General features: G+C 46.1%; 1 protein-coding gene across 1 annotated transcript in view; it reads left to right on the top strand.

The window, feature by feature from the left end:
- Positions 1-26,813, top strand: part of WDFY4 (WDFY family member 4) — a 194,022-nt gene that overhangs the window by 82,942 nt on the left and 84,267 nt on the right. Inside the window, exons 35-39 of the mRNA XM_081911650.1 lie at positions 1,364-1,521; positions 3,392-3,621; positions 6,807-6,916; positions 7,319-7,510; positions 9,739-9,875. Coding sequence (XP_081767776.1) covers positions 1,364-1,521; positions 3,392-3,621; positions 6,807-6,916; positions 7,319-7,510; positions 9,739-9,875 — 827 coding nt within the window. The remainder of the gene's footprint in view (positions 1-1,363; positions 1,522-3,391; positions 3,622-6,806; positions 6,917-7,318; positions 7,511-9,738; positions 9,876-26,813) is intronic.

The raw sequence follows: 26,813 nt of genomic DNA, 5'->3' as shown, positions 1-26,813 counted from the left end.
GTTCCGTCTTTCGGCAATGTGATTTCCCACACGTTTTCCCGAAACATTTTTTTTGATGTGTCTAGATCCAGCCTTGCTCTGATCCAGTGAGACATTTCTTATAGGGTCCTGTCTATAAAAAGGTGCTTAGCGCTTTTGCCCTGTAAATATAAAATGTATAGAGAGGTATCACAGAAAAAGTGCATTTGAGTGACATTTTTTCCCTCTAGAACTCAGGATAGTCCAATGAATGACAGGCTACAGTTTTAGGACAGACATATGGAAGTGCTACTTCACAAAATATTCATGGGATTTGTTTTCACAAGATGTGGCAGTGACTACTATACAGATTAGGAATGAGCAAAATCAATATTTCTGGGTTGTGTTATTTTCACGTGGGTTCATAAATCCGTTTCATCACATTTCCTCATTAACCTGTGAATTATTATTATTATTATAAAGAAAATACATACGATAGTTTGTATCCATCGTGTATTTTAAAATGCCTTTCCTCACGAAATGCATATTTAAATTGGCATTTTATCTCAGTGCATGAATTTCTAAATGTATCGTACCCCAAGATGCAGATTTTAAAAATACGTTTTGGATATATTTTCTGAGCTGAATTTAGAAGCACTTGAACCTCCTTATTATTGTAACGTCATTCAGACTCCTTCAAACAAACAAACAAACAAACAAATAAATAAATGACTTTCTCCTTGCCACCCATGGGTGTTGCCAGATTCTGTCTGACAATACTTTTTTGTGGGGGGTAGGGATTCCAGAGGTTATTTGCAGAGTCCCACTATCCAAATCATGGGGATGTGGGTGGCGATGTGGTCTAAACCACAGAGCTTGGGCTTGCTGATCAGAAGGTCGCGGTTTGAATCCCCACGACGGTCCCAGCTCCTGCCAACCTAGCAGTTCGAAAGCACGTCAAAGTGCAAGTAGATAAATAGGTACCGCTCCGGCGGGAAGGTAAACGGTGTTTCTGTGCGCTGCTCTGGTTAGTCAGAAGCGGCTTAGTCATGCTTAGTCATGCTGGCCACATGACCCAGAAGCTGTATGCCAGCTCCCTCAGCCAATAAAGCGAGATGAGCGCCGCAACCCCAGAGTCGGCCACAACTTGACCTAATGGTCAGGTGTCCCTTTACCTTTACCTAGCATAGGACCTATGCCATAGGGAAACAGCACAGCAAGTCATGTAAGGAGTGCAAGTTCCCAGTTGCTAATGAGGAGCTGATTTTTAGGGGATGAGATTGGCTCTTTAATGATCTAACACTCCTGGGTGCATCGGCAAGATAAACTTGATGTTTTCCACACCCTTGTCCCCTTTTCGATGCACTACATTACAGAAATGGAAACCTTGTTTTCTACCTTGCAGGGAACGGTGGTGCCAAAAATGCTTCGGAGCCGGCCATGCCTTCACTTCTCGTGAATATTTCCTACTTTATCCAGAAGCTGGTAGAGAAGCTTTATGCAGGAATGTTCGCCGCCGACCCTAGAAAAGTTATTCTTTTCCTTGCAGAGCAAGTGATTGTGGTAAGGGGTGTCTTTGCTTACTTTCCAATTCAGTTCTAAAGTCTCCTGGTGCAGAAAATTATCCTGAAACTTCCTTCTATCAAATTTAATTTCCATGGGAGGAGGGGGTAGTTTTGACAGCTCCCTGGTTATATTCTTGTGCAGTCTATTTGGACGGGGAAAACAGTGGTTGGATTCAGAAACTCCCGCACAAGAGAGGTGGGGGTTAAGAATAATTATAGAGTGTTTCTGTGATACACACCCAATTATGCATCTTACCAAAAGCAGTGGGGAAGAAGACAACAGCTTTCTGCTGTCCCATATCACAAACAGCGAAGTGGCTAGACCGCATTCTACATTTCTGTTTACACTCTTTTGCAAATCAAATGCATGCTGGTGACTCTTAAAATGCAAAAATGAAGCGGGGATAGGTTTTAGACATCCCTTCTAAACTTTTTCAGCAGGGGGCCAGTCCGCTGTCCCTCAGACCTTGTGGGGGCCGGACTATATTTTGAAAAAAAATATGAACGAATTCCTATGCCCCACAAATAATTCAGAGATGCATTTAAAATAAAAGCACACATTCTATTCATGTAAAAACACCAGGCAGGCCCCACAAATAACCCAGAGATGCATTTTAAATAAAAGCACACATTCTACTCATGTAAAAACACACTGATTCCCGGACCGTCTGCGGGCCGGATTGAGAAGGCGTTTGGGCCAGATCCGGCCCCTGGGCCTTAGTTTGCCTACCCATACCTTAGGGTGTCTTCCAGCTCTGTTATTCTATGATTCTTACAAGGGCTTCATGGTGGCAAATGATGGGCAGGCATGTCTCAATTATATGCAGTTTCACCCAAGTTTCACCCAGTGTCCCCTACCCACAAGTCTTTAAATACCCTTTTAAAGATGGGTGTGAGCAGTACTATTTTTTTCTTTAGAAAAATGTTTAGGGGTACTCTCATTTTGACTCAAGAAAACCACCATTTTATAGTTCAAATTGGGAAAAATTAATATAGTAAATGGATGAAACTGACCAGTCTCCATGTTAGATTTCAGCTCCTACTTCACACATTAAACGCCCGCTTCTGTCTGAGACTCAGGAAACACGGTGACAGGAAGTGAGGCCACCATCGGAGGTAGCAACAGAACCGATGATTCACTGTGCTAGAGAAGAAACATTTTTAAAAAATAATAATAATAATTTATGCTCCTGTTAGATTTACAAAATGTTTAGGGGTATGCATACCCCTGCGTCCCCCCAGGAAAAAAAGCACTGGGTGTTACAGACACTCAGGTCCTGAACAACCAAAACACAATTTGATGAGTGATACACCAGAAGCAAACAAATCTACATGACGGTGAAGTTGCTTGACAACCTAGAGCAGCAGTTCTCAACCTGTGGGTCCCCAGATGTTGTTGGACTACAACTCCCATCATCCCTGAGCTCTGGCCTTGCTAGCTAGGGGTGATGGGAGTTGTAGTCCAACAACATCTGGGAACCTACAGGTTGAGAAAGGCTGATCTAGAGGAACATGCCTGCTTCCATCTTGAACAAGAAGGCATTTTCAGTAATGACTTAATTTTTTCGGTTTAATTTTTTTAATTTTTTTGCTCCATGCAAAAAGGGGTCCACTATGTGCTAAAGCCGGAATCTTGGATGCTGGGACTAGATCCAGAGGAAAGTTGGCTTTATGCCAGGCATGGCCAAACTTGACACTCCAGATGTTTTGGGACTACAACTCCCATCATCCCTAGGTAACAGGACCAGTGGTCAGGGATGATGGGAATTGTAGTCCCAAAACATCTGGAGGGCCAAGTTTGGCCATGCCTGCTTTATGCTCAGACCCAGATCTGCTACGTTCTGATGCTTCTTATTTTCTTTTGCCAGGTCACAGAAAAGGGTTTTCTCCACAAGGAAGCCATCCTAAGCATTCTGTACAGCAGCTTGAACCGAGCCATTCTATACTACCTGTCTACTTCCCTTCCGGATCAGCAGAGGCTGCTCAGTGTCCTTCAGACTCTGCAGCAGCAGTGGGACGTCATCTTTGCAACGCACAACTCCAGCCTGGACTTCACCATCTGCCTTCTGTATTGCCTGTTGCAATTCAGGCCCCTGAGGTAGCAGAGCCGTCTTTCCCATAGGGCTTAGTGGTGCGTCGCGCCAGGGCGCCGGCCTCTCAGGGGCGCCCCAGCAAGTGGGGGAGCTGTGCGGCTTTGCTGGAGGCCTCCCCTTTCCCTGCATGTCCTCCAGCTGCGCCCTGCCAACCATAAGGCTGGCGGGCATGCAGCTTCCCCCCCAAGCCTCTTCAGGAGGAGAGTGATCTCCGCAGAGGCTTAAGAAACTCCAGCGGGTGCAGAATGCTGCAGCGAAACTCCTTACCGGGTCCTCGCTGCAAGATCACATTCATCCGCTGCACTGGCTCCCGGTAGAGTACAGGATCAGGTTTAAGGTGCTGGTTTTAACCTTCAAAGCCCTATACGGCCTAGGACCCTCGTACCTACGGGACCGCCTCTCTTGGTATGTCCCACTGAGGAACTTACGATCTTCAAACAAAAACGTCTTGGAGGTCCCAGGCCACAGAGAGGTTAGGCTGGCCTCAACCAGAGCCAGGGCTTTTTTGGCTGTGGCCCCAATCTGGTGGAATGTTCTGTCACAAGAGACTAGGGCCCTGTGGAACTCTACATCTTTCCACAGGGACTGCAAGACAGAGCTGTTCCACCAGGCTTTTGGTCAGGGCACAGCCTGACTCCCTCCTTTGGCAATCCTCACAGAACTCTAGCCCAATGGTTGCCATCAATTTGATTTCAATTAATTTTATAATGAAATGATTTTAGAATGTTGTATTATTTTATTGTTGTTAGCCGCCCTGAGCCGGGCTTTGGCTGGGGAGGGTGGGATATAAATAAAATTTATTATTATTATTATTCGGATGGAAGCTGCGCTCTCCTCCCGCAAAGGTTTAGGAGGGGGCACAACTTTATTCCTAAGCCTCTACAGGGATTGCTTTCCCACAGCAGCATGGGGGAGAGTTGCGCCCCCCGATGGCTGGCAGCGCGCAGCTACGGCCACCCCAACACTATCTGTGGTAATTTGGGGGCGCTGGGTGGATATTTGTACCCCAGCGCCACATCTGCTAAAGACGGCCCTGTGAGGTAAGGTAAAGGTAAAGGTACCCCTGCCCGTACGGGCCAGTCTTGACAGACTCTGGGGTTGTGCGCCCATCTCACTTAAGAGGCCAGGGGCCAGCGCTGTCCAGAGACACTTCCGGGTCACATGGCCAGCGTGACATAGCTGCTCTGGCGAGTCAGAGCCGCACACGGAAACGCCGTTTACCTTCCCACTGGTAAGCGGTCCCTATTTATCTACTTGCACCCGGAGGTGCTTTCGAACTGCTAGGTTGGCAGACGCTGGGACCGAGCAGCGGGAGCGCACCCCGCCGCAGGGATTTGAACCGCCGACCTTTCGATCGGCAAGTCCTAGGCGCTGAGGCTTTAACCCACAGCGCCACCTGCGTCCCTGCCCTGTGAGGTAGTATTCCTTATATTCTTTTGATAAACCATTAATGTTGTTAGCTGCTTCCGCTGGAGGGTAGGCGAGAGAGTGGAAATTCTGCTGTCTCCTCCTTTCGAGGGTAAGGTGTGCCAGACCTGGCTTCTTAAAAAAAACACAATATTTTTTATTAAATTTCCATTTAACAAACCAATCATATCACATTAAATCCAAATTATACCAATACACAATAAATTCCAAATGTTTAGCCGAGTTTTAAATTTTTGTTTGGGGTACCCATGCTTCGAGTTCAGAAAGGGTCCAATCATCTCATATTTCTGCTGCTTTGGTGTTCACAAGTCCCATCTTCCCATCTCTTTGTTGTTATCCTTTTTCTTCTTAATAACCTCCGAGTATTTCCACAGGCAAGTTGAATCACACCTTATTTATGTTTCTGTGTGAACTTTGTAATGCTCTCCCGTAATTCATCTCACGCTGATCCAAAAGTCCTGTTCCAGCGGCCGGCGCCATTTTCGACAATTCCGATGAAATACAGTCTAGGCGTCTGCTCCTTAATTTTCCCAGACCAGTTGCACCATAAATCAGTCTTTCCAGAGGAGTTTTGCCCATTCAGATCTATAATCCACACATGAAAGCAAAACGGTGGCTCTCCTCCCCCTTTGACTGTAAATCTTGCAACAAAGTCTGTCTCATAATGTGCCAGACCTGGCTATGGGGACACACATGCCTTAGTCACATCCAGACTGGATTACTGCAGTGTGCTCTTGCAGAATATCTGCGAACTGAAAATGCATGTGACAGCAAGGATGCTGATTTGTGCCTACCTTGGGAGCTTCTGACACCCAGGGCTTTCCCCCCCCCCTCAGCTGGAGCTCACAGGAGCTTGGCCCCAGCACTTCTCAGGTGGGAGCCATTGCCATGAACAAGGAAAAGTTCGTGGTGAGCTCTAGAACCTCTCTTTCTAGAAAAATAGCATTGGTGACACCTATATTACAATGGGCTCATCCAGATGTCCTTTTGTGCCCCATTTCTAGGCACAGGTCTGGGCTTTAAGCTCCATTGTCCAAGCACTTACTCCCCCCCCCTTATTTGTCCAAATGCTTCCCCCAGGAAAACCTGCATTTTACTGCTGAATCAAAGCAAACGGCAATCGGAAGCAAACGCTACAACCGCCTCATGCCGGCTTGCAGGCGGCGTGGGCGAGAGTCTCTCTCCCTCTCTCTTGGGCGGGGAAGGGCTGATGGAACTCCTTGCGCCAGGATGACGGCAACCCCAACGTGCTGCTTAGCATCCCCTCCAACCAATGCAGCATCTTAATGTAGTGATTTCCCCCTCTGCATCCCTTTCATAACTCTATTTTTAACAATCATTTGTCCATCCGTAGTTCAAATTTTTACTAAAAGGTTTCTGTCAATCCTACCAATGTATGTAACTCTTTACGATAGCTTTTCAGATAAATTATAAACTTTCCCCATTCTTTATTAAAGAGGTCCTCTTCCTGGTTTCTAATTCTGCCTGTAAGCTTTGCCATCTGGACGTCGTCCATCAGTTTTGCCTGCCCCTCTTCTTTGGTCGGAGTTGTAGACCCTTAGGATCAATCTAGTCCAACCCCCTGCAAAACACAGTCAGTCGCAGCCAAAGCAGCATGGCTCCATCGGTGCCGGATTCCTGTATAAGGAAAGCAAAATCCCTTATTTTGGCTGCTGATCCCTTATTTTTGAGGCTGCTGGTCCCTTATTTTCAAATCTGTAAGTTGACAGCTATGGTCATGCCATGCCTCTGTTTACTGCAGCGATCCAGAAAACCACGAAGCAAAGCAGAGAGCAATGTCTGATTCCCGTGTTTTCCTGGACCCAGGCAAAGACGAGGGGAAGGTGGATGATAACTCTGCTTTAAAGAATGGTAATGTATACAAATAATGGGGGTTCTCTTAGGATAGCACTGTGTCACCCTGTGTTCCTCCAAAAGCTTGCCACACTATGACATAGAACGCTCACACCTTCCCTTGCAGGTGCCCTTTGCGGGACTGCGTGCAGCACCTCAGGCCACGTGGGACTCACCAGCTGGTTGGGCTGGCCCGCCTCCCTGTGCTAGTCATTGGGGGTTCCCAACAAACCCCAGTTAACCTATCCGCACTGTTGGGAGGCGGGGCCAGTTGCATAAATTGGAGCTGATTTGTCTGGAAGCTCAGCCAGGCTGATAGCTATAGTTGTCCTAAGTCCCAATTCTAGAAGGGGAAATTACCTTGCTTCCTGATGGCACCTTCCCCCACCAAACACTTTCCCCATTTTTCTTTGTTTCTAGTTCAGCAAGACATCTGGAAGACAACCGAAGCCATCTGGATCCAACTTCTCTCTCAAAGGAGAAAGGATTTGGAAGATGCCTACAAGATGTCTCTCTCTACAGAGACAGCAGTCAGCGCTGAGAAAGTGAAGATGACCGACACAAGTCCTTTCTGGGAAGAAATCATGAGAAAGGCTTGGAAGCATTTCCTAGGTCTGTGTTCTTGAGTCATGCAAAGCTTTTAACAGAATCGTCTTCACAGAATGGTTTTTTGTAATGACTTGGAGACTGGTCTCTTTTGGAGCTACCTGTCATGATACCCTTTGATAAGGTAAAAGGTAAAGGGACCCCTGACCATTAGGTCCAGTCGTGACTGACTCTGGGGTTGCGGCGCTCATCTCGCTTTATTGGCCAAGGGAGCCGGTGTACAGTTTCCGGGTCATGTGGCCAGCATGACCAGGCCGCTTCTGGCGAACCAGAGCAGCGCATGGAAATGCTGTTTACCTTCCCGCCGGAGCAGTACCCAATTATCTACTTGCACTTTGATGTGCTTTCAAACTGCTAGGTTGGCAGGAGCAGGGACCGAGCAATGGGAGTTCACCCCGTCGCGGGGATTCGAACCGCCAACCTTCAGATCGGCAAGTCCTAGGCTCTGTGGTTTAACCCACAGTGCCACCTTGTCAACTTTACCATGACATTTTGCTGCCTGGTGTCAGAAGGCAGGATAGGCCATTGATATTCCCCTCACAAAAGTTCATAGAAATCAGGTCAGCTGACAGGATGTCCCCTTCAATGGCCGCCCATTTCTGGCTCTCTGAGAGTCACATGGCTTTCTCCAGACAGGCAATCACCTGATTCGTTTCAGTTGACACCACCAAAAGGAGGTGGTGACCCAAGCAAGGCGAAGACTGATAGGTCCAGAGCTTGGGAATGAATGAAAAACTAAGGCAAATTCTGGATCCTGGACTAAGATAAGATCCAGATTAAGTTTAAGACCACATTGAGCCCCATCCCCTGACTGCATTTGGCCTCCTAAATGGCTGGTGCCATTTTCTACAGCCACTGACTTCTTCTAGGCTGCAGTAATCATCATCATCATCATCATCATCATTTATTATTTATACCCTACCCATCTGGCTGGGTTTCCTCAGCCACTCTAGGCAGCTCCCAACAGAATATTAAAAACACGATAAAACATATGCTAGGATCAGTTTAGGGATGGGGAAACAGGTGATCCTCCAGATGTTTTTGGACCAACTCCCCCAACCAGTGCGGCAAAGTTGCTAGGATTTCATGCTCCTTGTTCTGGTGATTACTCCATAATAATAATAACTCCTGGGCGACATCCAACAGAATATTAAAAACACAATAAAACATCAAACATTTAAAACTTCCCTAAACAGGGCTGTCTTCAAATGTCTTCTAAAAGTCAGGTAGTTGTTTATTTCCCCGACATCTGATGGGAGGGCGTTCCACAGGGCGGGCGCCACTACCAAGAAGGCCCTCTGCCTGGTTCCCTGTAACCTCACTTCCTGCAGTGAGAGAACTGCCAGAAGGCCCTCGGAGCTGGACCTCAGTGTCCGGGCTGAATGATGGGGATATAAGAAAGTGTTCACAAGAGGAGAATTCAGGGCCCCCACTCCCCGGTCCATCTCTCTTTTTCTTGATTTCGTTGGGTTTTATAAACAAGAATCACAGGAATAATAAATGATACAAAAAAATAAACCAAGTCTTCTCATGTCATTCGCACATCACAAAAATTGTTTATACAACACGTGGTTCATTATTAGTGGTCAATGTAGAAGTTCTTGGTTTGTGAATTTACCATAGCTAAATGTCCAATAGGGAGCTCTTGTGATTAGATTAACTATGAGTAAGAGTCATTTTTCCCCCTAGGTTACCAATGAAACATAATATAAAGTGTTGGTATACTGTAGGTGAATGTGTTAGGGTTGCTTCCTGTTGTTGTTATAACCAGGAATAAAATGATCTGAAGCGATTATCTGGAGTTCCTCAGATTTCTTTCTCCCTTATCTGGAGTTAATTTGGGTACAACCAGCACATATGAGTGTTTGGTGGGTAATGAAAGGACTTTCCCAAACCCAAGGTACCTTAATGGGCTGGTATGTGACCATCCACAATTGCCATCTTTTTTGGGTTTTAAGCCAATGTTACTATAATAACTTATGTAGAAAAAATACCGGGGATTTTGGTTTGCTGCTAAATTTTTGCTAGGTCGCCTCCACCACACTTGTAGAACTGGGGAGAGGGGAGGACTTTTAAACCAGTTTTAAAATCTGGTGTGGATATGCTTTCAATTTGTCGTGTATCCCTTACGCATACCTGGTTCATGCTCTTTATACCTTCTGATGTATTTCCTAACCTGTAGAAACCTTTGCCTGCTTTGGTTTCAAGAACTGTTTCTTCTCCTTGTTCTTTAGCGTCAGAAAAGAAAATTCCCCAGAGCAAGGTTCCAGCTCAGCCTTCAGACAAGCTGCGTTCTTGGAGTGGAAGCTGGTCTCCAGCGGTGAAATTGACCCCCAGTCAGAACCTGAAGCAGACGGGATACAAAACGCAGGTAACATGCATCTTCTGATCACCTGAACAAATTTTAGGCTTTAGGCAAGGCATCTGGTAAGAAAAAAACAAAACTCTAAGGGACCAGAGACTTCAGCCAGGACAAAAAACTAGACTAGCTTTGCCTCAGAATGTATCTGCTACTTTTTGTTTGTTTCTAGAATTTTACTTTAAAAAAAAAATATCAAAAACATTCAGGACACATATCCCATATTTCATATCTATACATTTTAAGAATTGCTAAACAATTATTAACTTCCTCTTTAAACTGTTAAATTTTTACAGAACCCAACGTAAAAATGAAGACTGCTCTGTTTCAGCTTTATTTGTTCTCAAGTTCTTAAAAAACCCCTCATAATAATGATATATTTTTTTTATAGCCTGCCCATCTGGCTGGGTTTCTCCAGCCATTCTGGGTGGCTCCCAACAGAATATTAAAAACATGATAAAACATCAAACATTAAAAACTTCCCTAAACAAGTCTCCTTCAGATGTCTTATAAAAGTCAGATAGTTGTTTATTTCCTTGACATCTGATAGGAGGGTGTTCCACAGGGTGGGCACCACCACCGAGAAGGCCCTCTGCCTGGTTCTCTGTAACTTCACTTCTTGTAGTGAGGGAACCGCTAGAAAGGCTTGGGGCTGGACCTCAGAGTCTGCGTTGAACGGTGGAGATGCTCCTTCAGGTATACTGGGGCGAGGACATTTATTTTTACTTATAATCTACACCAGGGGTCAGCAAACTTTTTCAGCAGGGGGCCGGTCCACTGTCCTTTAGACCTTGGGGGGGGGGCAGACTGTATTCTGGAAAAAAAATGAACAAATTCCTATGCCCCACAAATAACCCAGAGATGCATTTTAAATAAAAGCACACATCTAAAAAGTTTATTTTCCTCAGATTTCTTTCTCCCTTCCCTGACTCCCATCCTGTTAAACCCAGCTCTTAATACCCCACTCAGTGATTGCTGGTACTGTACCTCTGCCTTTTCCCAACAATGTGCTATTAAAATTCCACATTAAATTAAAAACCCTATTCCCGTTATTTATTTGTGGCCAATTTTCTTGTTTTGAGTTGAAAATGAAAGATAGGAAATATGGAGGGCCTAAAAATGTAAAGGAGGCAGCGATCCATGGGGGTAAGAGAGGCTTGACTGGGAGTTGCGTGGGAGAAAAAGCCATCTCCTCTGACACTGAGGTCGTGGCCCAGTCGTTTTCTGTCTGCTAACGTCTTGAGTCAAAATATACCCGTATTTTTCGCTCTATAACACGCACCCGACCATAACACGCACGTAGTTTTTAGAGGAGGAAAACAAGAAAAAAAATACTCTAAATGAAACAGTGGATGTATGATTTTTGTGGTTCATGCTGTGGCCACAGACATGTGATCTGACAGTGAGTTTGGAGTAGCCCAATGCAAAAATCCTGAGGATCCATGTGGATCCATGCTTTGTAACCACGTTTTTGCACCACTGCGGCCCCAGGCAACAGTGGGTGCGTGATTTTTTTTGGTGCAAGATGTAGCCACGGACATGCTATGTGATCTGATGGTGAATTTGGGGTAACCCAGTCATAGGCGCCGACTCCATGGGGCCTGAGGGGGCCCGAGCCCCCTCAAAAATTCGTTTGGGGGGGCTCTGCCCCCCCAATAATTTATGAAAATTATTAGTTATATTATGCTTTGTAAAATCACAAAATTATGTTGGTATTTTCTATTTTCCTTGTTTGATGATAGTTACCTTTTAAAATACATTCAGTAATGAGTTAAAACAAAGCCACTCCCGATCTAGAGAGGGGGTGGGGTTGCGGGCTCTCGACCCATCAACAATCTCGCGGGGCTGGCGTCAGCCCCGCGAGAAGCGGGGATTCCCCCTAGCTCATTAATATTCACCGCCCACGGCGGCAGCCAATCGGCTGCCGCAAAGGGCAGGCCCTCACAGGTTCACTTAAGGTCGGGGCAGCCCGGGGCTCGCCCCTTTCGTTCCCCCAGCAGCAGCGGTTTGGAGGTCTTGGCCCCCCCCCCAATATTTTTTATAAGTCGGCGCCCCTGGACCCAGTGCAAAAATCCTGAGGATCCATGCTTTATAACCACGTTTTAAGTGGGGAGGGAAGGAAAAGCACTCAAGGGACAAGGAGCAAGCGTGGGGTGTGTGGAGAAGAATGAAGAAGAGGGGCATAAGGGGAGAAGGCTCCTCTCCTCTCCTGCTTTGCTCCTTTAAAGAAGCAGGCTCTCTGTCCCTCTCTCCTCCCCACTCAGCGGCTCTTCTCCCACTTTGCTGTTTCAAAGCGAGCCACGGAGGAGGGAAGGAAGGGGAACCATCGATCCTCTGCTCACGACTGCAGCAGATTCCCCCCTGCCACCTGTAGGCATTCACTCCATAACATGCACAGACATTTCCCCTTACTTTCTAGGAGGAAAAAAGTGAGTGTTATGGTGCAAAAAGTACGGTATTTGTTATCAGCATAAGTTGGGCTTTTTCTCCAGCAGTGCAAAGCAGAGCAAATGTTTAATAAGAAGGCTCAAGGCTTGTCCTTTTCCTCCTTTTGTTGAGCGACTCGCTTCCAGGTGTGCTGTGAGTCCGTGATACAATTGAGTGCTGGCACCAACTATTTGCCTTGGGGTCTGTTTAATTATTTCTTAAAATTAATTTTGATTATTACAGCTGATTACACCTCAGTGAGCAAAGTAATTGATATTTGTTAATGCATCCCAAGGAACGCTTTGTACAACATGCTTTTTGCTGTTGAAGGTTAAAGACTGTTATTGGTTTCCCCCTAAATATGCCCACATCATTAGTTCTTGCAGCAGAAAAGGTTGCCATCTGGAAAAGGCAGCACAGAGACATTATTCAGGCACAAGTGCATGAAATTGGTGTTTCTGCGTCTTCTGTCTTTCTTCGCTGAAAGGGAGAGGCTCATAATTAAAGGAAGAGCTGGGTTCTGGGACATTACTCATTTTGTGTTATTCTTTATCATGTCAGCACCTGACAGCTCCGAATCTGATAAATTGTGCTTTCTAGTGTGACACGGAACCAAGTTTCCAAATCTTTTCCTCTTTCCCTGCTCCAGGCAGTTGTGTGTTTATGTGCTTCTCTGGCAGGCAGGCCGGCCTGCTCTGCAGTGGACAAAGATACAGTGGTACCTCAGGTTACATACGCTTCAGGTTACAGACTCCGCTAACCCAGAAATAGTGCTTCAGGTTAAGAACTTTGCTTCAGGATGAGAACAGAAATCGTGCTCTAGTGGCGCAGTGGTGGTGGGAGGCCCCATTAGCTAAAGTGGTACTTCAGGTTAAGAACAGTTTCAGGTTAAGAACAGACCTCCGGAACAAATTAAGTACTTAACCCGAGGTACCACTGTACTTGCAATAGATTGTCTCTGTAGTAGTCAGATACACAAATGGGTGCAGACTTATTTTTCATGAAAGCAAGATGGCTTGAGTGTCTGCCCTAAGGCCAGGCCTGACCTTCTTTTAGCTCCGGTGCACTTTGCAAAGAGATTAGCCGAGTGTGAGGACGGCTGTTTGACTAGGACTCAATTTAAGTCAAATACCATGGCTTAACCAGTGGCCAGCAGTAAATCAATCAATGTTGTTCAGACAGAAAAGGAGCAGAAATAGGAACTCGTTTAATGATGTTTTCCAATCAAATTTTGTTTAGTTTTTGACTACTTTTTAAAGAGTAAATTTAATATGTGAGTGTTAAGCACTTCCTTTCAAAATATGGATTTGGTAAGTTAAAGAATGATTTACTTCCAAATTTTCCAAAGGTTAGATTCATGTGCTTTTCCATACAGCAGTCAGAAAAGTTGCACAGGCAGTAAAATGTAGCTTAGTTAGTAAAGGTAAAGGTAAAGGGACCCCTGACCATTAGGTCCAGTCATGGCCGACTCTGGGGTTGCGGCGCTCATCTCACTTTATTGGCCGAGGGAGCCGGCGTACAGCTTCCGGGTCATGTGGCCAGCAGGACTAAGCCGCTTCTGGCGAACCAGAGCAGTGCACGGAAACACCGTTTACCTTTCTGCCTGGAGCGGTACCTATTTATCTACTTGCACTTTGACGTGCTTTCAAACTGCTAGGTTGGCAGGAGCTGGGACCAAGCAACGGGAGCTCACCCTGTCATGGGGATTTGAACCGCCGACCTTCTGAAGTCCTAGGCTCTGTGGTTTAACCCACAGCGCCACCCGCGTCCCCGTTACAAAGTAACTGCTTAGTTACTAAATGCTTAGTTACAACGTTATGCTTAGTTACAACTAAAGCATTTAGTTACAACTAAATGCTTAGTTACTAAAAACTAAATGCTTAGTTACAACGTGGCAAAAGTTCTGAAACTATTGGCCTAGGAACTCAAGAGGGGCTGGTGAGATCCATGAAGTTGAGCTGGAGCAACCAGCTCAAACCACTTCACATGCTGAGCTTTTCGGCTAGACTGAATAGAACAATAGGCTTGATTACCTGTTTCCTCCCAAGATGCTGGGAAATGATAAGTCCTGCAGGACACCTTACTCTATGGCGTTAAGCCCTTCGTGTATTAATTAGACTTAAACATGTTGGTTATATGAGGCTGGTTATCCCAGTGGCGTAGCTGACCTTACTGCAACCCGGGGCGGACGGGCACACCTGGGGGTGCACACACAAGGGGTGCAGAGGGAGTGTGGGTCTCGAGAGCTCCCTCGCACACAGGAACCCAGCCAAGGAGAGGGGCAGCTTCCACACTGCGGGAAGCTTCCACCCTGACCCAGAAGCCTGATCCGGGTGTGCACAGCCTGGTGGTGCCCGGCCATTGTTCAAGCTTCAGCCCAGAGCCCAGTGGAGGGGTGGAACACAGAGATGCTGCCACCTCTCTCCCCTCCTCACCAGTGCTTCTGCCCCCAGGTCAGGCCTGAGCCCCCGGGGGCCAGGGGGGCTAGGCCTGGTGGCGCCACACCAGGTTATCATACCTTGCACAATGGAGCCTTGGGTTGGGGCAGAGATGCTGCCTCTCCCCTCCCCCGCTTCCACCCCCTGGGTCAGGCCTGACCAGGGAGTGGAGCCGCTGGGCCAACATGCGAGGCTGGGAGAGTGGTGCTGGCAATGCTGCCACCCCAGGCCTCCATCGCAGCCTGGCCTCAGCCCTCTCTCCCTCTCGCCCGACTTAGGGGTGGCACTCAGTGCATGCAGGCATCCCTTTGCTGGCCGAGAGTAAGAGCTTCCACCGCCAGCAGCCTAAAGGGCAGCTGGGCACAGCTTGGCCTCGTCTCCCTGCAGCTTAGTGCCGCCCCTCCGGTCACCCCCCCCCCAAGCTACGCTAGTGGGTTATCCCACATGGTTTTTGTCACTTCTGTACTTGGCTACGTCAAGGAGAGAGCTAAAGAAGGGCCCAGGTTGGGTTGACACCTTGGCTTAGCACATTGAAGTGTAAGGTGAAGGACCCCTGGACAGTTAAGTCCAGCCAAAGGTGACTATGAGGTTGCGGCGCTCTTCTTGCTTTCAGGCCGAGGGAGCCAGCATTTGTCCCCAGACAGCTTTCTGTGTCATGTGGCCAGCAGGACTAAACCACTTCTGGCACAATGGAACACTGTGAAGGAAACCAGAGTGCACAGAAAGGCCGTTTACCTTCCCGCCGCAGTGGTACCTATTTATCTACTTGCACTGGCGTGCTTTCAAACTGCTAGGTTGGCAGGAGCTGGTTAGAGCACTGGGAGCTCACTCTGTTGTGGGGATTCGAACCGCCAAACTTCTAATCAGCAAGCCTAAGAGGCTCAGTGGTTTAGACCACAGCGCCATCTGCTCCCTATGGAAGTGTAGGAGCGAAAAGGAGCAGGGAGGAGCAAAACTGCTGTGAGCTCCTCTCTGGCAGCTTGCATGTTCATGCAATCCTAAGAATCCATAGTCCAGCTTGACATGTCATGTGAACCAGATCAGTGAGTGCCTGATTGGAAGATTACAACGTGTTATAGAAGACCTCTAAGAATGGTCTGAAGCTCAACATCAAAAAAACAAAGATCATGGCCACTGGTACCATCACCTCCTGGCAAATAGAAGGGGAAGAAATGGAGGCAGTGAGAGATTTTACTTTATTGGGCTCTATGATCACTGCAGATGGTGACAGCAGCCACAAAATTAAAAGACACCTGCTTCTTGGTAGAAAAGCAATGACAAACCTGGACAGCATCTTAAAAAGCAGAGACATCACCTTGCCAACAAAGGTCCGTATAGTTAAAGCTATGGTTTTCCCAGTAGTGATGTATGGAAGTGAGAGCTGGACCATAAAGAAAGCTGATCACCAAAGAATTGATGCTTTTGAATTATGGTGCTGGAGGAGACTCTTGAGAGTCCCATGGACTGCAAGAAGATCAAACGCATCCATTCTTAAGGAAATCAGCCCTGAGTGCTCACTGGAAGAACAAATCATGAAGCTGAGGCTCCAATACTTTGGCCACCTCATGAGAAGAGAAGACTCCCTGGAAAAGACCCTGATGTTGGGAAAGATGGAGGGCACAAGGAGAAGGGGACGACAGAGGACGAGATGGTTGGACAGTGTTCTCGAAGCTACCAGCATGAGTTTGACCAAACTGCGGGAGGCAGTGGAAGACAGAAGTGCCTGGTGTGCTCTGGTCCATGGGGTCACGCAGCATCGGACACAACTAAACGACTAAACAACAGCAAGGAAGTAAATAGAGCAGTGGCCCTGATCGCCTGCACACTGCTCTTAGAATTAGGGTTGTCCTGAAATTTGTTTCTAACTCTGATTCCCCCAGCTCCCAATTTCAGATTAATGTTGCTTTTCAGACCACAAGAAGCCTGAACATTATTTCTAATTATTGAAAGGTTCATCAAATCAGCACAGCTGTTACACAGGCTGCCCCTGCTAGCCAAGGGACACGGGGGTCACAAATTCAAGCCTACGCACAAGTTGCTTGATCCGTAGCTTCAACCTGATGCAAGATGTGGGTGGGGGGGGGGTAATCGTACTCCTATCTTGCACCCCATAATTCAAGCTGGAATCATGGGGCAAGGAGGCTTGATTTTCCTTATGCTTCTGCCTATCATCTGTCAAAAAACTTCAGTGGGGAGTCAATGCTTCTTTGTGCACATGGAAGCGTTGTTTGTTGGCCAGATCATATACGACAACTTAACTCCTGTGATGCTCAGCATCATGCCAGAAGAAAGGTAAAGGTAAAGGGACCCCTGACCTTTAGGTCCAGTCGCAGATGACTCTGGGGTTGCGGTGCTCATCTCACTTTACTGGCCGAGGGAGCCGGCGTACAGCTTCTGGGTCATGTGGCCAGCATGACTAAGCCGCTTCTGGCGAACCAGAGCAGCGCACGGAAACGCTGTTTACCTTCCCGCCGGAGTGGTACCAACTTATCTACTTGCACTTTGACGTTCTTTCGAACTGCTAGGTTGGCAGGAGCAGGGACCGAGCAATGGGAGCTCACCCCGTCGCGGGGATTTGAACCGCCAACCTTCTGATCTGCAAGCCCTAGGCTCTGTGATTGAGACCACAGCGCCACCTGTGTCCCATGCCAGAAGAAACTGGGCAGCAAATGCCACTGAGCTCAGTGAGACATCTAATTAAACATTCTTAGGATTGCTCTAGGGATGTGGGTGGCGCTGTGGTCTAAATCACTGAGCCTAGGGCTTGCCGATCAGAAGGTCGGCAGTTCGAATCCCTTCGACGGGGTGAGCTACCGTTGCTCGGTCCCTGCTCCCACCTAGCAGTTTGAAAGCACACCAAAAAAGTGCAAGTAGATAAATAGGTACCGCTCCGGAGGGAAAGTAAATGGCGTTTGCGTGCGCTGCTCTGGTTTCGCCAGAAGCAGCTTAGTCATGCTGGCCACATGACTCAGAAAAACTGTCTGCGGACAAACATCGGCTCCCTCGGCCTGTAAAGCGAGATGAGCGCCGCAACCCCAGAGTCGTTCACGACTGGACCTAACTGTCAGGGGTCCTTTACATTTTTAGGATTGCTCTGCTGTTCGTGTTGTGTTAAGGAACGATCTACCAAGCTGAATTGCACAAAGCCCTTTCCAGACATGGGGTTTCCGTAGCAGCTAAAGCAACCAGGCGGCACATGTCAAAATCCCTTCTGAGACTTTCTCTTACCATTATGTTTGGTCTGCTATTTCCATTCTTTCAAGAGCCAAACAAGCAAACATATAATTATATTTCTGTGCATCATTTGTGTAACATCTTTATCTTCATAATAGAAGGATAATTAACATCACTAATTATCTAATTAAGTTCATTAAGCATCTACCAACAGTGCACTATGAAGCTGACATTATGTTCCACTGTCAACAAATGCTTTGATTTCTTAAGTAATTAAAATGTAAATTAGCATGCCATTAAATACACGAGGGAAGTTTTGAATCTGAAATTCATTTCAAAACTGCTCATGGCAACCCTCTTTCTTTTTTTTTTTGCTTTCCTTCAGTGAAACCAGACAATTTGCTATTAATGATGTATATTAAACTCTTTCCCCTTTGCAACATGAATGCCTGCTTTGATAACTAGCTTGCAACTAGAAGACTGTGATGTAGCAAAAGGCAGGGAAACTATGTGAAGCTACTGATCTGGGTCAGGGACACGGGTGGCACTGTGGGTAAAACCTCAGTGCCTAGGACTTGCTGATCGTAAGGTCGGCGGTTCGAATCCCCACGGCGGGGTGAGCTCCCGTCGTTCGGTCTCAGCTCCTGCCCACCTAGCAGTTCGAAAGCACCCCTAAGTGCAAGTAGATAAATAGGGACCGCTTTATAGCGGGAAGGTAAACGACGTTTCCGTGTGCGGCACTGGTGCTGGCTCGCCAGAGCAGCTTTGTCACGCTGGCCACGTGACCCGGAAGTGTCTTCGGACGGCGCCGGCTCCTGGCTCTCGAGCGAGATGAGCGCACAACCCTAGAGTCGGTCACGACTGGCCCATATGGGCAGGGGTACCTTTACCTTTTTACTGATCTGGGTGGGTTTTGTGAGTCCAGGAAGCTGTCTCTGGTTTGTATTACTGAAATATATATTAATTTGTGACACCATTGCTCACACAGAGAGACCGCAGGTACATATATGTTGGTCTAGCGACATGTTACCTAGACATTTTGTAATATGACTTTGGCTTTGAGGTTCTTGTGAATGAGGGAGGCCTTGAATCTTATGTCATCAAATGAATCGGAATCAGAAGAATGTTTATTTGCATCAGTCACTAGCCATAGCAATAAAATAAAATGTACCGAAGATAGAGGTAAAAACTTAACTGTTGAAAAAACATTTGGGGGGTTTACATCAACAATCAAATAACAGATCTTGTTCTAATTACCCCCGATAAAAACCTTGCAGCTTTTGCTGTCGCCTTGATCTGCTAGAAGAAAAGAACACAGTAGCAATGGTTGAGCAACCCAACATGGACAATAATAGAGGGGCAATAACTCCACTCCTCAAATCTTTATAAAGAGTGCAAGAAGCACATGAGCCATGGGCTCAATACTGCCATCTCCGCAAGACATCACTGTTTTCCCAGTGGAATTTTTTGAAATCGACCCTCAAGGACAGCCGAAGGCAGCATATTCAATCTTGCAAAAGTGAAAGCGCGCCTGTATTTTGGAATTGTTAAATTTTGCAGATAGGGTGCCAAAGTGTCAAAATGACTAGGTGGGAAATAATCATGCCATGGACAAAATTTCCTTATTGTAGTCAAATTGTTCTGTCATTGTATCATATAAATGTGGCTGTAGATAAGCAGTGTCCAGTGCACAGCGGAATGATGAGAAGTATGAGCCAACATGCTCTATACTACTTTATTTACAGTTCAAAGCTGGTAAGTTACAGAAAAACATTTTCCCTCTGCCGGAGCAGAGAAAGCGTCATCTCTCCTCTAAAGCACGGAGAGAATCACAAAGTGAAACTGCAAAGAACAGCGAAAAACAGGAAACCAGTGTACGTCACATCCAGTCTGCTTTCCCGTGAGAAACCCAACAGTACAGACTCTGTGGAATGTAAACAACCTGTCTCGTGACAAGCACTTCGCTGCACAGAGAAGAAAGCAGAAACCAACATCCTCCCCCTTTCTGTGAACATCTCTGGGCAGCGTGTTCGTACAATATCAGTACAAACCCAACTTCTGCACATAGGTACAGTGTTGATCCCTTGATACAATCTTGGACAATACATCAGCAGGAATTTCATTACCTGGCATATAGGACACCGTTACGAGTCCCTTCTGAATACGTTCCCTAGCATGTTGCACCTTCAATTGCAAGTGCTTCGTGCTTTGCTTACAACCTTCAGAATTCAGCAAAGCCAAACATGCTTTGTTGTCCTGGTAAACCTGGATTGGACATTTGACAGGAATTTTCATGTCTTTGCACAATTGTAACAACCATTCACAATCTTTAAGTGAATAAGACAGTGCATTCAGTTCAGCTTCACAAGTACTTAAGCTAACTGTTGTTTGCTTCTTGCATGACCAATCAAATAGACCCTGATTGTACTTATAGCAAACTCCAGACGTACTTTTCCTGTCTGTAGTGTCACTTCCAAAACTTGCATCTGCAAATATCTCAAGACCACCAGACTTCTGATTGTTAAATCTCAGTCTGTAATGCATAGTGCCTTTCAAATACCGCGCTATGCGTTTCAGAGCTTTCCAATCCTTAACAGTAGGATTGTTGACTTGTCTGCTTAGCAAATTACAGCTAACAGCAATGTCTGGTCTTGAACATCTGGCAATGAAGTTTAGCTTGCCTAGCACACTTCTGTACAGTGTAGTGTCAGAAAATGCTTCTTCAGTGTCATCTACCTGATAACCTGTTATCATCGGTGTGTCCACAGGGTTAGCATCCATCAGGTTTAGTTTGCTTAACACATCAGCAATTTTCCGTGACTGGTGTACTAGAATGTTACCATCTTGATCTCTCTCTATTTCCAGAGATAGGTAGTTGTTTACCTCACCAAGATCTTTCATGTCAAAGTGCTCTTTCAGTTGAGCTAGGGCGTTATTGTACATTGTGACATCTTTCCAAAAGAATAAAAGATCATCAACATAAAACAAACAATACAGTTTCTTTTGCCCCTCCTCTTTGACAAATACACATGGATCAGCTTTCCCTTGCTTAAAACCTAGAGAAAACAATACTTCAGTGAGTTTTGTGTGCCAACACCGTGCACTTTGTTTGAGACCATAAAGGGATTTTTTCAGAGCACAAACAAATCCCTGTTTTACCTGTACGCCATCAGGTGGAAGCATATAAAGTGATTCACCTAGAGATCCGTACAGAAAAGCTGTATTCACATCATGGTGACTAATGTGTAGATTTTCTTCTGCAGCTAGCTTAAGCATAAGTCTAATGCTCTCATACCTCACTGTGGGTGAGTAGGTCTCGTGATAGTCTTCACCTGGTACCTGTGCAAATCCTCTGGCTACCAATCTGGCTTTGTGTCTGACTATCTTACCATTTTGATCAGTCTTCGCTTTGAAGACCCATTTGCTTCCAAGCAGTTTCATTCCTGGAACTACTGGAACAAGGTCCCATGTTTTGTTCCTTTCCAAGGAATCAAGCTCAGCCTTCATGGCATTTAACCATGGCTCAGCTTCCTTTGAATCCAAATCCTGGATTTCTTGGAAACTTGAAGGTTCAAAAACCTTCTTGGAGCTTTTAACAGCTGTTACTGCAATCTTAGCAAACTCATCAGCAAATCTCTTTGGAGGTCTGCCTTTTGTGGCTCTCTGTGACCTACGAATTAGCCTTAAGTCTTCAACACTCTCCTCTTCCTTCTTAGGAGAAAAGCGACCTATTGTGAACAATGGTTCTTCCAATTCTTGATCATAACTTTCAGAGGGTCGCATAGAGGCTTTCGCACTCTTGAAATCCTCTGAATCATCCGATTCAGTTTCAGACTCAGAATCAGAACCTTCATCAGTGGGTGTGGGTTGTTGCGGTTGCTTTTTCTGTTGACTATCCTCAGTCTCATCACTGTCATCAGGATAACATTGGAAAATTCCCACATTCTCCCCCCACTTGGCATTGTACTCAACACTTCTTGTGAGCTTAATTTCCTTAGAGTCAGTCATCATTATTCTGTAAGACCCTTTCTGATAACCTAGAAAGATACCATGCAATCCACGCTTGTCTAACTTGGAGTTTTGTGGTGAGTGAACCCACATGTCAGAACCAAAAATTTTCATGTGTTTGATGTATGGCTTCTTGCCAAACATCTTCTCATAGGGGGTACAACCAATCGCTGAAGATAACCTGCGATTATAACTGTAAGTGAAACATGAGAGAGCTTCGGCCCAATAACTCTCTGGAAGATTTGCATCATGCAGCAAGGTTTTTAACCCTTGAAGCAATGTTTGATTTGCTCGTTCCGCAAGTCCATTCTGCCATGGCGAGCGAGGACTAGACAAATCGTGTTGAATTCCTTTCCCAGCCAGAAAAGCTTCAAACTGCTGAGAAGTGAATTCTCCCCCCCGGTCAGTGAAAAGAATCTTTATCTTCTTACCATGCACATTTCCCAACCAAGCACAGAATTCCTTGAACCTAGGAAAAGCCTCTGATTTCTGCTTGAGATTGTACACAAAAATATACCTGGAAAATGCATCAACAAGAACCATGAAGTACCTATTCCCACCCAAAGAGGGCGCTAGTGGTCCAACCAAATCAGCATGAATAATTTGGTATGGTTCTGTAGCTTGCCTACTAGACACCTTACCTTTCGCAGCCATTTTCACCTTGTTTGCTGCGCATGCCTTGCACTTCATGTGGTACCTGCAGGGTTTAATAGTCATACCTTCAACCAAGGCAGGCATTTTAGATACTGCCTCAAAATGCAAATGACCAAATTTCCTGTGAAAATCGTGAATACATTCTGCATGCAAACTTTTGTTAGAACCTGCAATGCAACAAGTGTCATCCTGCACAACATCATCATAATACAAAAGAAACAAATGATCAACAAATTCAGCATACAATTGATAATCATTTTTCTTGGTGATGATGCACTTATTGTTCGTAAAGGAAACGTCTATTTTCCGCTCAATCAGCTGTCCAACGCTAAGCAGATTATGTTTCGCGTCCGGCACATAAAGCACGTCCTGTATTGATAAGTCCAAACTGTGAAGAACAACAGTTCCGTAGCCTTTACTGGGGATAGTGTGGTCATCCGCCTGGTGAATTGCACCTTCCTGCGGTGTAAAAGACACGAACAGTCTCTTATCGTTGCACATGTGATGCGTCGCCGCTGAATCAACAACGAAGAAAGATCTAGACGTCTTCTGGACCTCTGCAACCTCTGCAACCTTTGTAACCTTTGGAGCGAAGCGTGAGACCATTGCCTTGTGCTGCGTTGTCCTGGACACCGGACCTTTGCCTTTGCTCTGGCCTTTTCCACGCGATGAGCTTTCGCTGCGCTGCTCTGTCTTGGCCCTGGGATATTTGCATTCCCTCTTCATATGGCCTAGACGTCCACACGAGTAGCATTTCACTGCCTTCAAAGCTTTGGCGCCATCTGGTGGTTCCACTGCACTATGGGATGACGACTGTGAAGTCTCCCCCTTGTTGATGCAGCTAGCACCCCGCCGATCTGCTTCATTCTGAATCATGGCAGTATCACAGGCTACTGTGAGTTGAGCATTTGGCTGATCAGTGGTATGAAATCCCCCACTTGCCTTATCCAGCCTTCTGCAGCTAGCCATCATGACTCTGGCACTTGCCTCCTGCATCATCTATGGTGCTTTAAATCAGGCTGCTGTATACATGCTGTGTCTGTGTACAGCTGCTTCAATCCAAAAGCAAAATCAAAACAGCCTCTGCCTTGCCTGTGCTGCTGTTCTCTTTAACTGCATTTGCTTATCTGCAGCTGCTTCAAACTGCATTCCAAAAGCAAGTTCATAAGCGAAAGTCCCCAAGTGCTTTCTCTATGTTGCCCTTTAATTCTTGCTGCGTCATGTCTGCAGCTGCTTTGAAACTGCAGCATTTGTAAAAGTTACTTTCGATTTCCCCCAGCATAGGAAATTTTTTCTTTTAGCCTTTTTGCCTGTGCCACGGCAAAAACCGGCTATTAAAAGTTCAAAGTCCAGCCATAAAGCCATTAATTAGAAGCTGGCAGGCTGCCCGGAGCAGTAGCACATACCTTCATCAATCATCTTGACGCGCAGAGCAGATACCGTGCGTTCCGTTTCCTCTGCCGCTGTTCCGATGCTTTGCCGGCACTTCGTTTCTTGCTCCTTTGTTCCTTTGCCAGGAGCCCGACTTCTGAAGTCCATTCTCAAAACACTGCGTTTTTCTGGGCCCGGAACCAAATGTTGGGGATAAGCAGTGTCCAGTGCACAGCGGAATGATGAGAAGTATGAGCCAACATGCTCTATACTACTTTATTTACAGTTCAAAGCTGGTAAGTTACAGAAAAACATTTTCCCTCTGCCGGAGCAGAGAAAGCGTCATCTCTCCTCTAAAGCACGGAGAGAATCACAAAGTGAAACTGCAAAGAACAGCGAAAAACAGGAAACCAGTGTACGTCACATCCAGTCTGCTTTCCCGTGAGAAACCCAACAGTACAGACTCTGTGGAATGTAAACAACCTGTCTCGTGACAAGCACTTCGCTGCACAGAGAAGAAAGCAGAAACCAACAATAAATAGGTAAAGGACCCCTGGCAGTTAAGTCCAGTCGCAGACGACTCTGGGGTTGCAGTGCTCATCTTGCTTTAGAGGGAGCCGGCGTTTGTCCGCAGACAGTTTTCTGGGTCCTATAGCCAGCATGACTAAACCACTTCTGGCGCAACTAAATACTGACACCAGAGTAGCGCACAGAAATGCCATTTACCTTCCTGCCAGAGCAGTACCTATTTATCTACTTCCACTGGTGTGCTTTCGAACTGCTAGGTTGGCAGGAGCTGGGACCGAGCTCACCCTGTCGTGGGGATTCAAACTTCCGACCTTCTGATCGGCAAGCCCAAGAGGCTCAGTGGTTTAGACCACAGCACCACCCACGTCCCTTCAGTATCGTATAGGCGCTGTCTAATTAAATTATTTGCTTTACTGAAGCCCAGAGTTAACTGTTATGGTTGCCAAACCAGAAAAGTAAAGCTTTTGGCTGACAATTTTAGTCCAAGCGCACTTATATGTCATCTCATGCAGCTATGCATTTATATTGGCTCCAATTTATCACAAAGTTCTCTTGCACAAACTCTCACTGAATGGGAATTGTGCAAGAGCAGATACGGCCTCTTTCTCCACTGTCTACCGTCCACAGCCGATCTTAGGAATGCCCAGTCTGTGCTCTGATTGTCTTCTATTCATTTCTCTGTGTGATATTCCATGAAGTGCTTCGCCACAAGGTCACATTGAGGCTCCGCGACTGTGGTTTCTCTTTCCGGCAGTTGCTGCTTCCTAAGTGTAGCTGGTTGGAAAGGGGGGGCGGGTGGTGGGAGGAAGATGGAGCAGAGAAACAAGGATTTTCATTTGGCTTGCTATTCCCCAACCATGTGGGGGTTCAGTGCAGTTGGCAATGTGCATTAGCCTCCTAGAGGGTTAAGGCGCTAAGTTTACACAAGACGCCCTAATGGTTGGAGCTGCAGTCTGTTGAAACACAAAATGAGCATTTGATCCCTATTCTGAGTGGCAGTGAGAATGAGATGTTTAATGAAAGTGCAAAAACAGAACCACTCGTTCTGTGACTGTCCCCAAGAAGCAAAAAGAAAGGAGATCTTCTCTTTCACATCCAGCCGTTACGGAGAAAAGCTTAAAAACCATTCAAGTAACAAAGTTGCATAATCACACAGGGGTGTATGTGTGAAACTACTTTTATTATAATCGTTACTTCTTCATTTAGAAAAGATTCGTACTAATCATATACTGGTTTTCCATAAGCTATGGTTTTGCCAGTAGTGATGTATGGAAGTGAGAGCTGGACCATAAAGAAGGCTGATCGCCAAAGAATGGATGCTTTTGAATTATGGTGCTGGAGGAGACTCTTGAGAGTCCCATGGACTGCAAGAAGATCAGACCTATCCATTCTTAAGGAACTCAGCCCTGAGTGCTCACTGGAAGGACAGATCCTGAAGCTGAGACTCCAGTACTTTGGCCACCTCGTGAGAAGAGAAGACTCCCTGGAAAAGACCCTGATGTTGGGAAAGATGGAGGGCACAAGGAGAAGGGGACAACAGAGGACAAGATGGTTGGACAGTGTTGTAGAAGCCACCAGCATGAGTTTGACCAAACTGCGGGAGGCAGTGGAAGACAGGAGTGCCTGGCGTGCTGTGGTCCATGGGGTCACGAAGAGTCAGACACGACTAAACAACAACAATCATATACTGACGTAAATGATAGGATGTGAATTAAACAATTACAGTCATATCTTGGATCCCAAATGCCTTGGTACTCAGAAGTTTTGGCTCCTGAACGCTGCAAACCTGGAAGTGATTATTTCGATTTGTGAACATTCTTTGGAACCTGAACATCCAATGCGGCTTCCGCAGCTTCTGATTGGTTCCAGGAGCTTCCTGCAGCCAATCAGAAGCTGTGCTTTGGTTTCCAAATTTTTTGGAAGTCGAACGGAGATTCCGGAATGGATTCCGTTCAGCTTCCATGGTAGAACTGTATTTTAAAAAGTATACGAAGATCTGAACATATTCAGAACACTGTCATCTTCCTCAGTGGGGTTGTTTGCAACAACCTTTACAGCACCTGACTCTCAGATGTTGGGATTGTTGAAATATATACAACAAGAAATTAATCAAATTGAGCTGTGTGACTCAAATTGGGTCTACTAGACCCATTTTTGAAAGAAGAATAAAGTAATGTGGACTAGAGCATACTCTCCAACATTTCTCCGATGAAAAGAGGGGTGTCCTAAAAGGAAATTGGGACATTCTGGGATCAAATCAGAAACCAGGATGGCTTCTGGAAATCTGGGACTGTCCCTGGAAAATAGGGACATTTGGAGGGTCTGATAAAATTGTTTCTTTTTTTATCAT

This window comes from Podarcis melisellensis (assembly GCF_964234715.1).
Source record: "Podarcis melisellensis genome assembly, chromosome: 5".
In the NCBI taxonomy this organism is placed as follows: domain Eukaryota; kingdom Metazoa; phylum Chordata; class Lepidosauria; order Squamata; family Lacertidae; genus Podarcis; species Podarcis melisellensis.
This window is presented reverse-complemented; position numbering and strand designations above follow the sequence as displayed.